This window comes from Fragaria vesca, linkage group LG2 (genome assembly GCF_000184155.1).
Source record: "Fragaria vesca subsp. vesca linkage group LG2, FraVesHawaii_1.0, whole genome shotgun sequence".
Lineage (NCBI taxonomy): Eukaryota > Viridiplantae > Streptophyta > Magnoliopsida > Rosales > Rosaceae > Fragaria > Fragaria vesca.
In genome coordinates this window covers 5,977,788-5,992,395 of record NC_020492.1, presented here as the reverse complement: position 1 = coordinate 5,992,395, position 14,608 = coordinate 5,977,788, and the positions used below count along the sequence as shown (strand labels likewise).

The window sequence follows — 14,608 nt, the reverse complement described above, 5'->3', positions numbered from 1 at the left end:
TACTTTTCTAATGAAAACAGGAGATGTGTCTTATGTTAAATGTGTCTTTCGACTTGCAACATTTTCTGTGATATTTTTCATGACAATAGTAGATGTTTCTTATGATAGTTGTAGACAGTCTCAAGAATCATTTTGATTTCTAGAAAGTCTACTTTTGTTTGATTTTGCTCATCTGAATGGTAGATATTTCTAATGAAAACTGTAGATATAGAGAGACTTAACGGAGAGTTAACGGTGTTAGTTTGCTTTAACCTGCTATAACAAGTCAAAACTTGTTGGGTATCCATACCTTAAGGCACACAAGTGGAACCCTAGTTTTAATAAGACACTAAGAGGTTTTTGCAAAGATGATATCAAAAATTCATAATCACAATGCTTGGTCCAACAAAGTTTGCGTGAGGGACTGGTGGTAAAGAAGTGGATGAATGTGTTACTATTTTGGGTTTCTTTTAGTCGGGTATGCATTATGTGCTTGATAAGAAACCTTAGACGTCCTTTGTAACCTTAGACATCATTTGTTGGTAGACTCGTTATGGGCAGTAATTAAGATGATCATTCATCTTCATTTCACATGTCAACATGATTTTTATATCATTTTGAGTTCATGTTCGTTATATTCCTTCATTTCTTTGGTTGAATATGTCAAATGACATAGCAAAACAATTGGAGACAATCTCTTTAATTGAAGTGGAAACATCATGATTTAAGTGTATTAATGATGCTATTTTCCAAATCTAGGTTTGATTGAATGCCTACTGTTTTTGTGTAGGAAGTTGGTTGCTGATTTAGGTGATACTAGGAAAAAAGAAGTTGAATTTCACAACAACTGCTGAAGTTTTGTGCTTTAACACAGATTTTGTTGGCTTGATCATGTAAGGGATTGAGGTGGCATAATTTGTTGATTCAAAACTCCTTAGGTGATTAACATATAAAGAATGAAGATTTTGCTGAATTTTTTTACCGGTGAGGCTATGCTGGAGAGCAGATTCACATCCGAAAAGCGCTTGTCTAATATGGTAGTTTTAGCTTAGTTCTCGACACATAAGGTGGGATACAAATGGTACCCAAAAAAGTGGTTCATCTACCATTATTCTTTAACAAAAGCCCTGAAAACATGTCTGAATTGAAATTCATACATTGTCTAGCAGACAGTTAGTTTTTTTTTTTTTTGATAGAATAGCAGGTAGTTAGTTAATATGCATGATTCTAATAAGAGTGGCATTTATAACAAGAAAAATAATAAAATAGAAACATCTATTTCGATTTCTTCACTTTTTTCTGGTGTTTTCTAGGATGGATGATGGATAGGAACTGCAAGATCAATTTTGGATTGCAAGATGATTAGTATAAATAACTACTAGAAGCATATACCATATCAACTTGACAACTTCTCATCTAGTGAAGTTATTCGTATAAATCACTACTAGAAGCATATACCCAGCTAACTTGATGATTTCCTTGATTCCCTCTCAAATTGTTTTTCTGAATCATATGATGCATAATCTTAAACCATTGGTTCCATCTTTACTCTCAACTGTCTCAAGGTCCATTTGGAGGACCTGGCTTTCCGCTGAAGATCCCACTTGTGCATGCATCTTGGGTTCCTTCTGGTTATCAGTAATCAGAGTAGGTTGCTCTTGGGTCTTTAAATGATTTTTATCTCTATCTTTGCCCCATAAGACTAGGTATAGACCGATAATGATAATGATCGCTCCCATTATTCTGAGTAAAGTAAATATCAACTTAGACATTAGCTTAAGTAAAAGTTTGAAGTGAACTGTGTTACTACCTGCCAACGTGAAGTTTTTCGCCGAGAATGAAGTAAGCTAGAATCGCAACTAATACTGTTGCAAGAGGACTGAACATGGTCACGAAAACAGGTCCTTTTTGTTTTGTACACCACAGTTGAATGAAGGTTGTTATACCTGAGCACACAACTCCCTGCAGTTAATCATCAAAGAACTATAGAAGTATTAGTATTGGTAGTCGATCAATAAATCAAAATTGTACTCATATCATATACTTTTACTTACAGCATATATGATGGACCAGAAATCATTGTTGTATGTAATTCTCCATGCTGCCTGTTTGGGATGTATGATAACTGTGAACACAGCTGACTGCGCTGCGCCGATACAATTGATCCATGTGGTTAGTGAAAGTTGTGCAGGATATTTCTTCAGTGTCATCCCCTACATTTAGCAGATTAGTTGCAACATCTTTGATCTCATTTCACATATCTGCTTTTGTGACAAACCTTATGTTCTAATTTTCTAGGAATTTCGCAAATACCTGCATTATGTACCATATGGACCATGTTATACAACTTGTAATCACAAGGATTGAACCCTTTGTCCAGCTTTTGTGAACAATGTTACTTCTTATGTGTTTGGATGCTCCTGACAAGCTTTGTATGGCAGGTCCATTGTAAGAAGTCATGGTAATAACCCCAGCCAGGGATATTAAGGTTCCCAAAAGTTTAGCTATTCCGCGTGGATTCCTCACATCTACAGCCTCCAACCTATGGGAAGTGAGTATCAAAAACATGTTTGTAAAAACAAGACGAAGCATGAAAGATTTAGACTTATCTAACCGGTGTACATGATTTTGATGCTTCACCTGAGAATTACTGCAATCAGAAAAGTCAGGGATGGTATGGTGTTGGCTATTGATGTGACAAAGCTTGAAGATGTGTACTTCAGGCTTGCAAAATACATATTAAGGGTCAAGCTAACCCTGCTTTGCATCGACAGAGAAGAAAACAAATAAAAGGGTGAGATTTTCAGCAGGGAAAGGGAAAGTAAACTTTGAAGCTCAGATTCCTTCCATGCATGTAAAATTGAAGAAAATACAATATCCTACCCTAGCAGTGCAAGCACAAATATCTCCATAAACAATGCTAGAGTCAACTTTGGCCTTGCTTTGCTGCAGAGAAGCAGTACTGTAAGAGAGACTTGTATGCCTTCAAAGTAAATAAAATAAAAATGTTCTGATTGTTTAGTTCAGGTTAAAAGTTAGAACGCTACAAGTAACTGCACTAGGAGCTTCAACCTTTACCTTTCAAGAAAATAGGCAAATGGAAACATGACTAAGCCACCAACTATATGTCGATAGGTTACAAAGACATGAGGGTTCATCCCATGATTGAAGGATGCATCAGTAATAAAGTAGAGAAATGTATAACCGATCTGAGCCATAACCAGGAGAAGATGTGGCTTGAATTTCCTATAGATCTTCATGTATGGACTTACTACAAGAGCCATAGTTATTTGTCTGTAACATTTAGCTTTTTGCCATTCAGGTTGTTTATATTTGAAGCAATGAAGCCTTAAAACTTTCATAATTACGAATGTGAATAAAAGGATTCTGTTTTTATCAGTTATGCCTGCTTGTTGACAGTATCATGTTCTTAAATTCTTACTTAGAAAATGAGTTTTGTAATGCATGCAAATGTCAGGGCACAAAATACAAGTATGGTTCTATATGTTAGCTGGGATTCAGTTACATTCCTGAAACTAGATCAAGAGTCATTCTCTATTAATAGTCTTTTGTAGATGCTTAGTAAAAGTGAAGTTCACTTTAGAAGACTTTCTCTAAAAAAGGACTAATACAGAAATTTGATAAATATTACTTGTACTTGCATGAACTAAACATTACAACTTCATGCATCTTCAATAGTGAACTTTTACCATCTTGTGAGTTGTGAGCTTAGCACAGGCTGCATATATAAGCTTGACACAACAAGATCTGTAACATGTAAGCTTAGAAGATCATATATACTTGATAGTGATTTAGATTGTTTTACTTAATTAAGTTCGTAAACTAGAAGGTTATGCAAAATAAATCCTTTGTGCACAGTTGCACAGTTTCTTCTGATGCATGATTTGGTGACACACTAAAACACTTAGTCCTGTGGAGAATCAGAATTATTCTTCCTGTTGGTTATTCTTTCATTTAAGTGACTTCTGCAGAATACCATTTATTTTTGGGTAAGGGAACAAATCCATTTTTTCAGCTTAGATGCGTATGACTCCTTGTAATGCAAGACTGAAATACACCAAGAACTTCCATTGAAAAACCATTGAAACAAAGATGGAAAGAACAACAGAACTTAACAAGAACAATCCAACTCGGAAGTTACGCTTTGTATCTTCCTTCTGTTGGCATCTGCAGAACTTATTCTACAGAAATGGACATTCACATCACACCACATTCAAATTCTTGAATTAATCGTCCCTATTGTCTTTATCAAGTCTGAATTGTTCCGATAATTGGAACTAATTACCAATTTGGAGCTCTTGAGAAACAGTACGTTTAAAATTATGGCCCTATGTACCATGACTCAAATGACAATATTATGACTATAACCCTCTGACAATGGGAATACATTCCTAGCCTTGCATAAGAACGTACAAGTGAGTAGTGTGTGAGACTGTGAGAGGTACCATTCTACCATGTCATTAATTTTCTATTATAAGCAGCCGGCAGTGTGTTTGAGGATTATATGGTAAACTAGCTTCTAACGACTAAATAATTGAGGTTCTTACAATTAACTTTGAAGAAACCAATGGAGATTTGGGACTTTTGTTCCGGCATCTGCCATAAAAAGAAGCCCAAAATACCAACATAGTGAGCATAATAACATTTTGGAGGTGAGAAAGAGAGAAGGCAATGAGGCAAAGAGAGTTGCTGGAGTTTAGAACACCTCAACACCCATCATCATTAGGTGCAAACAACTGGGGTGGTGCATCTCCCTTGTTAGCAAGAAACATACCGAAAGAGTCACTTGAACAAAAGTATCTGAGGCTCAACACCATTCGTGTGCGTGATGAAATCTTTCCTGATGCTGAAGAAGATGAGTCCATGGACGACTTGCCTAGCAAGTCTCCTAGATCTAAACAAGAATGTCCACCAACACCGAGCCGAAGAAAACGATTTCTGTTGAAGCTTTTTTTGTCATCTCCAAAGCCAAAGGCTACATTGGGTTCAAAGAAAAGGTCATGGTTCCCCAGATTGGACCCTCAAAATAGGTGGCCTCAAGGTTGGTGCTGATGCCATATTGCCAGGGCATACATGGCAATTGGCAAAGTTTGGAGAAGAACATTCTTGTGGAACCAAAGCATGCTTTAGATGTTATTAGTAACAAAAGGTTGGAGATGAACAAGCACTGCTTTTTTGTTGACCAGAGATGATTACTAAATTCTTGGTTAACATATTTGTGTTTACTACAATATATTGATTGCTGAAGTTGATTTGAATTCTTATCAAAGCCTACATTGTGGATTGTGGTGCATAGAATTAGACTATAGTCTATAGATTGAGTTCATGTCTTATCTTATGGAGTGGGAATGTTTTAACAAGTACAGACAGTAAATCTGTATCTTCATTTCCAGAAGTTTATATGAACCTTTGCATTTACTTGTTTGTTGTTTATCTTCCTGAAGCTACTAGTTGCACAGTAGTGAGTCAAGTTGAACAAGTTAAGCTTATTTTCCTTTTTCCTGTCAAAGATGAAATGAACAACATAAAGTGAAAAGAGAGCATATGCAAGGGAGGAAGCATAGTGCTGGTAATGAAAGAAATGGTGTTGTTATTCATGGATGTCCAATGAACTTCTATATCATGGCTACTAAGAAAAGGATCCAATGTTCTGGATTCCCTCATAGTCACCTTTGTTCTTATTTACTCTAGTTCTTTGTTTTTGCACCACAAATGAATAAAAGAATCAGGGGAAAAGGATTACTTCTTGTTTGGCCAGCTCACAACATTTTGTATTCATCTGATCAATTTCATAACAATGACCTGTTTGTCTGCTCATCCAAAAAATTCTTATCTGCATCTGAGTAGCCACATTATGAAAGGAATATGCTTAGTTAAAGCAGCTGGAAATCCAAGGATAATTTCACTTGGTTAAACTGCACTTTATTTGGGAAATGGAGAAGCTCATCTCAAGCAGAAGTGATTTGCAAGATGTACCTGAATCTTTCATCTTACCCCCGGAAACTAGACCCGGAAATGCACAAGTTTCTGTAATGGAGGACATTCCTGTTATTGATTTTCAGCAACTTGGTACAGACAGACCACAGCTGATTAAGCAAATCATAGATGCTGCCCAAGAATTTGGATTCTTCCAGGTAGGACATTCTTTCTATTTCTTCCATTCTGTTATTCATAGTACTTATATACTAGTATTTGACACAACGCAGTTGATCAATCACGGAGTTCCAGAAAATTTGTTGCATGACATATTGGATGTGGCCAATGAGTTCTTTGAGCTGCCTTCTATAGATAAAGCAAGCTTCTGTCCTGGAGAGAAAGGGAAGGTACATAACTGGAGAGAAAAATTGAGACACCCTTGTCATCCATTAGAGGAACATCTGCAAGCCTGGCCTCAGAAACCAATTAAATACCGGTAATTTTGGTCATCAAAAACATGTAATTATAAGTCACTTTCGACTATATAGCAAATCTTGTTTAACAAACATTTTCATTTCTTCTTAAATAATAATCAGAGAGGTGGTTGGAAATTATTCGGTGGAGGTGAGGAAGCTGAGTTTGTGTCTTCTGGATCTGATCTGTGAAGGATTGGAACTTGAATCTGAGTTTTTCAAGAGTGAACTTAGCCAAGTGCAAATAATGGGTATAAGCTATTACCCACCATGCCCGGACCCAACATTAACCTTGGGATTACTTAAACATTGTGATGGAAATCTCATAACTGTTCTTCTGCAAGAACAAGTTCATGGCCTTCAAGTCTTCAAAGATGAGCAATGGTTGGCTGTTGAGCCTGTCCCTAATGCCTTGGTAGTTAACATAGGCCACACTTTGCAGGTGAATCCACTACTCTAGCTGGCTCCTATTCTCTTAACATTTTGATTAATGGAAAAGCTACTATCCCTCCCACTTTATCATCATGCATGATCATAAGGTAGTGACTTTGGAGTGTGCAAAATGATGAAATGGGACTCTGGGAGTGAATAGTATCCAGCTTTAAAAAAAAAAAAATTAGTCATGATTTTGTGAATGTGAGTACAGATTATCAGTAATGGGAAGCTAAGCAGTGCAGAGCACAGAGTTGTGACAAACAGAAAGGTTTCGAGGATGTCAGTTGCGAGCTTCATCCATCCTTCTGGAAACTGCCACATTGAACCTGCAAAAGCACTTCTTGTTAAGAACTGCAGTACTCCACTCTACAGAGATTTTATATACAAAGACTTTCTTAGCACCTATATAACAGATACCCTAGAGGGATTACCACCACTTGAGCGGTATAAGCTCCAGCCTTGAAGTTCTACTAATGCTCCAGGAACAGACAAGCATGACATTAAGCAATGTAATCAAGTTAGAATTTCCTTCGTATAGACATGCATTTCTATGATGTACTCATTCTCCAAATGGAGATTCGTAAATACAAATGTGCTATGCACATTTTTCAATACTCCATTTATAATTTAACTGTGTTGGAGTACTAGAAGCAACTTAATCGTCTACAAGGCACCAGACAAAAATTTACCTAGTTCTCCAGGGAAATCAAGTTGTGTTGCTAATATCAAAACCACTACTCAAGGATTGCATGATGCTTAGATATTCCTCATAATCCACTAGTTCAAATGGAATAAAACAATAAGACATTCTTATTTGCCGCTTTGGTTTATGATGGTTTGACACTTAATAGTCTTCTATGAATTTTATTCTACTTACTGTATTTGAATCGATACAAAGATGCAAAGACAAAATCATTCCACATTTAGAAAAAAATCCAATCCTTTTCTCTTTTAGAAATCTACATTTCTTTGTGCTGGGGAACGTATCAAATGGGGAGTGATACCCTTGAAGTTCAGCTTTGTTCTTATATGGGTCTAGTTGATTAGAAAATTGTTCTCCTAAAAATCCAACCAAAGAAGACCAAATAATCCAGCTAGCCTCAAGATTGTTTTGTTTTCTGCCTCTACTTTACATGTTAATCATGGAGCTTCTCTAGTATAACTTGTCTGTTTCTGTACCACCCCTGCAGTCACATTATCAGACTCGAATATGCTTATGGAATTTGAAACACTACTTATATCATCTTTTTTCCTGCCTTAGATTGACTACATGCATCTGAGTAAACTAGCTGCAATCTCACTACTATGGAGAAGCTCATCTCACATAGAAGTAACTTGCAATCTGTACCTCAACTTTACATATTACCCCCGGAAACTAGACCCGGCAATACACAAGTTTTGATATTTGAAACCATTCCTGTTATTGATTTTCTGCAACTTGGTACTGATAGAGCAGAACTGATTAAGCAAGTTACAAGGGCCGCCCAAGAATTTGGATTCTTCCAGGTTGATTTGAGATCCTTCTCCTTTCTTCATTTTTGTTTACAGGCTTTATTTGACTTACTATTTATATGATTTCAACATAATGCAGTTGATCAATCATGGTGTTCCAGATACCTTGTTGGATAAGGTATTGAATGTAGCCAATGAGTTCTTCGAGCTGCCTGGTGAAGACAAAGAAAGTGTATATTCCGAAAATCCTATGCAAAGCTGTAGATTATACACCAGCATCGATTATATGAGAGAACGGGTACATTACTGGAGAGACGTTTTGCGACACCCTTGTCATCCTCTGGAGGAGCACATCCAATTCTGGCCTCAGAAACCACCTCAATATCGGTACATTTTCTGAAACCAGCTAAACCATTCTGGGCTGACCATTCTAATTTACCAAATGATATAACACTGTTGGAGAATGGAAGACCCCGTGACACGATATTAGTACTGAAATTAACTACTCCGGTTTTAGTCTCTACTTTAAATCTTATTTAAGCACATTATCCGCAATTTCAGAGATGTGGTTGGGAGTTACTCAGTGGAAGTGAGGAAGCTGGGTTTGTGTCTTTTGGATCTCATTTCTGAAGGATTAGGACTTGAATCTGGCTTTTTTGTGGGTGAACTTAGCCAAGTGCAAATAATGGCTACAAATCATTACCCACTATGCCCAGATCCAAGCTTAACCTTGGGATTACCTAAACATAGTGATGTCAACCTCATCACTCTTCTTATACAAGGAGAAGTTTCTGGACTTCAGGTTTTGAAAGATGAGCAGTGGTTAACTGTTCAGCCTGTCCCTAATGCATTTGTAGTTAATATTGGCCACATCTTACAGGTGAACTCAACAAACTAGTTCCTTTTTCTTTCAAGGGTGGCAATCTAAATATCACTTCTTTTTTCAGTACAAATGCAAGAAAATTTTGTTATGAAATTGTGAATCCATAAGTACAGATTATCAGCAATGGGAAGCTATGCAGTGCCGAGCACAGGGTTGTGACAAACGAAAAGTCTTCAAGGACAACAGTTGCAAGCTACATCAATCCTTCCTTCAACTGCCAAATTGAACCTGCAAAAGCACTTTTGGCTGAGGACTCCAGTGCTCCACTCTACAGAGCTTTTGCTTACAAGGATTTTCTTCGCACCTATGTAACAGATACTCATCAAGGAGTACCACCACTTGAGCGTTACGCCTTGTAAACTTCGATTAATCTTAAAAGTGTGTTTGTTAATTTGCTATAGTGACTTAAAACTGCAGTACTTCCAAGATTTATATTTGGGGTCACTTGAGAGTTAGGAGTGCAGTTCATGAATCAGTCTTTGAAATTGTACTAATGCTCCAGGAGATCAGGAGTACATGGAAATATATATTGATTATATTCAAAAAATTGGAAAATCACTCATCCCCGGAACCGTGACCACCTAAATTATAGTAAGATTAATTACACTCTGAGTTTAGACCATTAGATCTGTAACAATCAATGGGGATGAATAGTTTGATACATTTTACATATCCAGTGAATAATTTTCCGGTTTTTGAATATATATATTTTCTGACATTTGTCCACAAGTGGAAAAGAATCTATGTATTTCTGCAAAGTACAGAAATATATTCTAGACAAGCACATTCTGCATATTTGCCGATTATACTTGTCTGCTTCTGTATCAACCGTTACCCACAGACACAGTACTTAAGGTTCAAACCCAGGAGGCCACTTCACATATCTGACAAAATGGCTACCAAGCTCATCTCAAACCAGCATGACTTCAAAGTTGTACCTGAATCCTACATATTACCCCCAGGGGTTAGACCAGGCACTACCGATGCGTCTGTAATGGAGGTCATTCCAGTCATTGATTTGCAGCATCTTGCTACCAACAGATCTCAGGTGGTCAAGCAAATCATAGAGGCTTCTCAAGAATACGGCTTCTTCCAGGTTTGAAACACTTGCAATGTCAAAATTCTTTTCCACGATTTTATTTGAGCCAGAATTTGTTTGCTTTGTTATTGTGTAATGGGAGAGATGTGGGTGTCAAATTGCAGTTGATCAATCATGGGGTTGGAGACGATGTGCTGCGTAAGGTATTGAAGGTGGCTAATGAGTTCTTTGAGCTGCCTAGTGAAGATAAAGCAGTTATGTATTCTGAAGATTCTAAGCAAAAATCTAGAGTTTACACCAGCATTGACTATGACAATGAGAAGGTGCATTTCTGGAGAGACTCTTTGAGACACCCTTGCCATCCACTAGCGGAACACATCGATTCCTGGCCTCAGAAACCGCCTCAATATCGGTATGCATGTCTAAGACACCCTCCAAGACATCTACTTTACTAGGATGTGTATACTATCAGAGAACATTGTTAAAGACATCACTGTTCTTTTTTTGCAACTGGAATTTCAGGGAGGTAATGGGAGGTTATGCAGTGGAAGCGAGGAAGCTTTGTATGTTGCTTTTGGATCTGATTGGTGAAGGCTTGGGACTTGAACCCGGATATTTCCGGGATGAACTTACCGAAGTGCAACTCATGGCTGCCAATTATTACCCAGCTTGCCCAGACCCAAGCTTAACCTTGGGATTACCTAAACATAGTGATATTAACCTCATCACTCTTCTTCTCCAAGGGGAAGAAGTTCATGGTCTTCAGGTCTTGAAAGATGGACAATGGTTGGGTGTTGAGCCTCAACCTGATGGCTTTGTGGTTAACATAGGCCATATGCTAAAGGTGCATCAACAAATCTAGCTCTGCTTCTTGTATTTCAACTTTGATCACGTTAGCTTAAACCTGTAATGTTCTTTTTCCCTTGATGAGACTTAACCTGTACACTAGGCCCTGAATTTGTTAATCATGTGTAGATTGTCAGTAACGGGAAGCTAAGCAGTGCCGAGCACAGAGTTATGACCAACAAAAAGGTGTCGCGCACAACAGTAACCCACTTCATCCATCCTGCCGGCAACTGCTTTATTGAGCCTGCAAAAGCACTAGCATCTAAGGACTCCGGCAGCCCTCCACTGTTTAAATCATTTGCATACAAGGACTTTCTTCCCAGCTATGTACAAGACACTCATGCGGGAGTACCACCCCTCGATCGTCATAAGATCCAGGCTTGAAGTGTGTTTGGTCCGGTGACTAGAATTTCATGATTATGAGTCATCTGAAATAATCGAAAGTGGGATTCCATTCACTTTCGTTGTTTGATCAATGCGTTAATGCAGCTGGATTTTGCATTACAATTAAGACGCTTTGTCTGCCTTTCATTACTTCTGTCTATTCTAGTGTCATCGTTTCTATCTGAGCAACCAGAGCAGAGGATCTGCTCAACTTCTAATATCAAGCAACAATCGCAACACTAGACTAATGTAGTCATGTATAATCCCATGGCTAAGAGAACTTAAAGAACTTCCAAAAGCCAATTCCCCGGCCACTTTACACCAAGTATTGCATGTATCCAGTGATCTTTGAGCTTCTTGTGAAGACAAAGCAGCTCTCTTCTGGGATGCCAAGCAAAGGTGTAGACTATACACCAGCATTGACATAAGCTAGAGAGAGAAGGTGCATTTCTGGAGTGACTGTTTGAGACACCGTTGTCATAATTTGGACTTTGGAGGAATACATCAATCCCTGGCCTCAGACAAGTGTGCGGTGGAGTTCTTCCTCTACCTCAATCTTCTCGTGATACTCCATCACTGTGCTACCGTTGTTCAAGATTCATCTTTCAAACGTATGTAACGTTCGTGTTTAATAATACGAAAAAGACTTTTTTTTCTCCTAGCATGGTGAAGTTTATGAAGTTAGATTAATTTTTGTCTTATAATTGAGAAGAGTCTTTATATGTCCGGCCTACATAAACTAGCTGCTTCTATATGCATCATCCTATATCCACAGAATATGATTTTGGCTACACTAGCGCAGTAAACTAGTTTCAACTTACAACTCCAGGCCATTTTTATAACTTAGTTAAATTGGCTTCACACGTCTGAGAAGCTCATCTCAAACAGAAGTGACTAGCAATTTCTACCTCCAGGAACTAGACCGGGCAATACACAGGTCTCTGTATTGGAGTTCATTCCAGTCACTGATTTTCAGCAACTTGGAACCAACAGACCTCAACTGATAAAGCAACTCATAGAGGCTTCCCAAGAATTCGGGTTCTTCCAGGAGTAATTTCATTTTTTTTTATCAGTCTTATGTAAGCAAGCAAGTATTGGACTATTAGTTTTGTTAGGGTATAGTAGGAGATGTTGAGTATCAGAGTAATAATTGGTTAAAAATCCACGTACTTGATCAATCACGGGGTTGAAGACAATTTGCTGCATAAGATACTGGACGTGGCCAACGAGTTCTTTAAGCTGCCTTATGAACACAAAGCAAAGCGTGTACAAGTTAGGTGCATTTCAGGAGACTCTTCGAGACACCAGCATTGAATGATAACAAAGAGAAGTTACGTGCATTTCAGGACAGACTCTTCTGAGACACCGTACCCTTGTTATCCTTTATATTGCTTTCCAAAAGGAACCGTACCCTTGTCATCCTTCACATTGGACACTCTCAGTGTTGCCATCCATCCTTCCGGAAACTACCATGTCCAACCTGCAAAAGACTAGTACGTTGAGGACATACCGCAATCCATTCTACCGAGGAGGCATATAACATGCATAAAGTTTGTTACTACTTACTACACTAATGTGGCAAATCTTCAAGATAGAGTTCCCATTCCAAGGTTATTAATTAGCAGCTTCATGCAAGCTTGAAGTATGTTTTGGTATAGCTAGAACTATACAATAGTTCAACGCCAGGTACTACCCCCCGCAGTGCTGCAGGTTTGAATTTACTTTCTTCTCGTAAATTTCGTATGTAAGTCTTTCTTCACAGATTTTGTTTCCCATTATGAAACATGTTGGCAGAAGAGGATTGTAAGCTAATGATCCAAGTAACAGAATTCAACTGAAGGATATGAATTAGCTCTGGAACTGGATTAGTTCGGACATCTAGAGTTTCAATTAAAACCCTGATATATAATTGTTGCTGAATATCCAACTTCCAGTGGCATTACATAAATACTCCAACGTCCAAGCTGCAAAGATCTTGAGACCTCAGTACTATGCTTCTTTCTCTAGAGAACTGAAGAGAAATCAAGATATGAACTTCAACTAATAAAACCTATGGTCAAGTCAAAACCCACATATCAAAGATCAAGTTGGCTATGTAATCACGTACTCTACTCCATAAGCCTTCAGTAATATATAGTTGGACAAAACGGAAAGTTTTTTGCTCAAGTATATAATCAGATAAAGCTGATAACTAATCTCAACGTCTAAAGAAGGTCAAAGATCAAGCAAAGTGCTCTATAATTTAGTATATTATATAATCCATCTCAATGTTAGTATACTTCATCCTACAAACAGTTGAAACTCATTTATCAATTTCAAGGATTTTTTGAGGCATTATCTTCAAGGGGAGAATGATATTCAAATGGATCTAATTATAAAAAAGAATGATGAGTTGTTGATCCTAACAGGAGTGACCCAGTGCGCGAACAATTGTTGAATGAATTGGCATGGGGATCCACCAGTCATGAGACCTGGATTTGTGGTTGCCAATCCTAAACAGCATACTAATATCAGAAGCCAAACATTGGAACGTGGATCTCCATTTTTCCCACCAAATTTCGTATCTTTCTCAGCGCCATTTATTTTTTATGTAAATCAAAGCTCTTGAACTCTACTCATGGACATTAAAAATACCATGCTTGTAAACTACCAATATAGCAACAATAAGAAACAAAATTCATACAAACACCAACGGCGTACAAAGTAATGTGACTTTGTTGTTAAACAATAAGTCCTAAAGCAGTCTGAAAACATGTCCTGATGAAGAATTATGGATGGAGTCACCTCCTAAGAAGTCTCCAGAACCAGTAGTAGTAGCATAAATGCAGAAAAATGAGGTAAAAGAAAATAAAATTAAACTCAAATAATGAGCGTGGAAATTGAAAAATGTGGTTTTAGAAGCAATTTTCTATGTCTTGCTCAACTTTTCATCTTTATGCAATTGTCCTGTGCTATTTGGATTTTGTATGCTTATGTTTTCGACTACTTCTGTCTCTGGTTAAATCCAGCTACTGCTTATAAACTGAATATATATATATAGGTACAGCCTTTCTCAGGTGCGGACGTCCGCACCAAAGTTTTGGTGCGGATTTCCATTTTTGCACCACTTCCCGATTGAATTTCCTCAAACTTCCTTCTAGACATATCTAAATCATCTTGTGTAGATCATCTCTGCAAAAT

At 37.7% G+C, this 14,608-nt stretch overlaps 4 protein-coding genes across 4 annotated transcripts; 3 read left to right on the top strand and 1 right to left on the bottom strand.

Moving 5' to 3' along the window:
- Window positions 1-1,487: 1,487 nt before the first annotated feature.
- LOC101297989 (auxin-induced protein 5NG4-like) lies at window positions 1,488-3,263 on the bottom strand. The gene is made up of 7 exons (XM_004292156.1): window positions 3,058-3,263; window positions 2,863-2,925; window positions 2,620-2,736; window positions 2,293-2,521; window positions 2,034-2,192; window positions 1,790-1,941; window positions 1,488-1,722 (listed from the first exon to the last, which is right to left on the bottom strand). The coding sequence occupies exons 1-7, from the start codon at window positions 3,261-3,263 to the stop codon at window positions 1,488-1,490; spliced, it is 1,161 nt and encodes a 386-aa protein (XP_004292204.1).
- A 2,670-nt stretch (window positions 3,264-5,933) lies between these two features.
- Window positions 5,934-7,287, top strand: LOC101297698 (hyoscyamine 6-dioxygenase-like). Its single transcript, XM_004292155.1, has 4 exons — window positions 5,934-6,134; window positions 6,207-6,412; window positions 6,513-6,831; window positions 7,036-7,287. The coding sequence occupies exons 1-4, from the start codon at window positions 5,934-5,936 to the stop codon at window positions 7,285-7,287; spliced, it is 978 nt and encodes a 325-aa protein (XP_004292203.1).
- Window positions 7,288-8,129: 842 nt separating this feature from the next.
- Window positions 8,130-9,518, top strand: LOC101297406 (hyoscyamine 6-dioxygenase-like). The gene is made up of 4 exons (XM_004292154.1): window positions 8,130-8,330; window positions 8,416-8,663; window positions 8,838-9,156; window positions 9,273-9,518. The coding sequence occupies exons 1-4, from the start codon at window positions 8,130-8,132 to the stop codon at window positions 9,516-9,518; spliced, it is 1,014 nt and encodes a 337-aa protein (XP_004292202.1).
- A 533-nt stretch (window positions 9,519-10,051) lies between these two features.
- LOC101297115 (hyoscyamine 6-dioxygenase-like) lies at window positions 10,052-11,428 on the top strand. The gene is made up of 4 exons (XM_004292153.1): window positions 10,052-10,255; window positions 10,363-10,610; window positions 10,721-11,042; window positions 11,174-11,428. The coding sequence occupies exons 1-4, from the start codon at window positions 10,052-10,054 to the stop codon at window positions 11,426-11,428; spliced, it is 1,029 nt and encodes a 342-aa protein (XP_004292201.1).
- Window positions 11,429-14,608: the final 3,180 nt, after the last annotated feature.

Bases quoted from the DNA above. Each gene is read 5' to 3' on its own strand.
- LOC101297115 (XM_004292153.1), top strand. From the start codon at position 10,052: ATGGCTACCAAGCTCATCTCAAACCAGCATGACTTCAAAGTTGTACCT. The intron at 10,256-10,362 runs GTTTGAAACACT...GTCAAATTGCAG, and splicing joins AAGAATACGGCTTCTTCCAG to TTGATCAATCATGGGGTTGG. The intron at 10,611-10,720 runs GTATGCATGTCT...CTGGAATTTCAG, and splicing joins CAGAAACCGCCTCAATATCG to GGAGGTAATGGGAGGTTATG.
- LOC101297406 (XM_004292154.1), top strand. From the start codon at position 8,130: ATGGAGAAGCTCATCTCACATAGAAGTAACTTGCAATCTGTACCTCAA. The intron at 8,331-8,415 runs GTTGATTTGAGA...AACATAATGCAG, and splicing joins AAGAATTTGGATTCTTCCAG to TTGATCAATCATGGTGTTCC. The intron at 8,664-8,837 runs GTACATTTTCTG...CCGCAATTTCAG, and splicing joins CAGAAACCACCTCAATATCG to AGATGTGGTTGGGAGTTACT.
- LOC101297698 (XM_004292155.1), top strand. From the start codon at position 5,934: ATGGAGAAGCTCATCTCAAGCAGAAGTGATTTGCAAGATGTACCTGAA. The intron at 6,135-6,206 runs GTAGGACATTCT...GACACAACGCAG, and splicing joins AAGAATTTGGATTCTTCCAG to TTGATCAATCACGGAGTTCC. The intron at 6,832-7,035 runs GTGAATCCACTA...ATGTGAGTACAG, and splicing joins ACATAGGCCACACTTTGCAG to ATTATCAGTAATGGGAAGCT.
- LOC101297989 (XM_004292156.1), bottom strand. From the start codon at position 3,263: ATGGCTCTTGTAGTAAGTCCATACATGAAGATCTATAGGAAATTCAAG. The intron at 2,737-2,862 runs GTAGGATATTGT...GATGCAAAGCAG, and splicing joins TTTGTGCTTGCACTGCTAGG to GGTTAGCTTGACCCTTAATA. The intron at 1,942-2,033 runs GTAAGTAAAAGT...GATTAACTGCAG, and splicing joins TCTGGTCCATCATATATGCT to GGAGTTGTGTGCTCAGGTAT.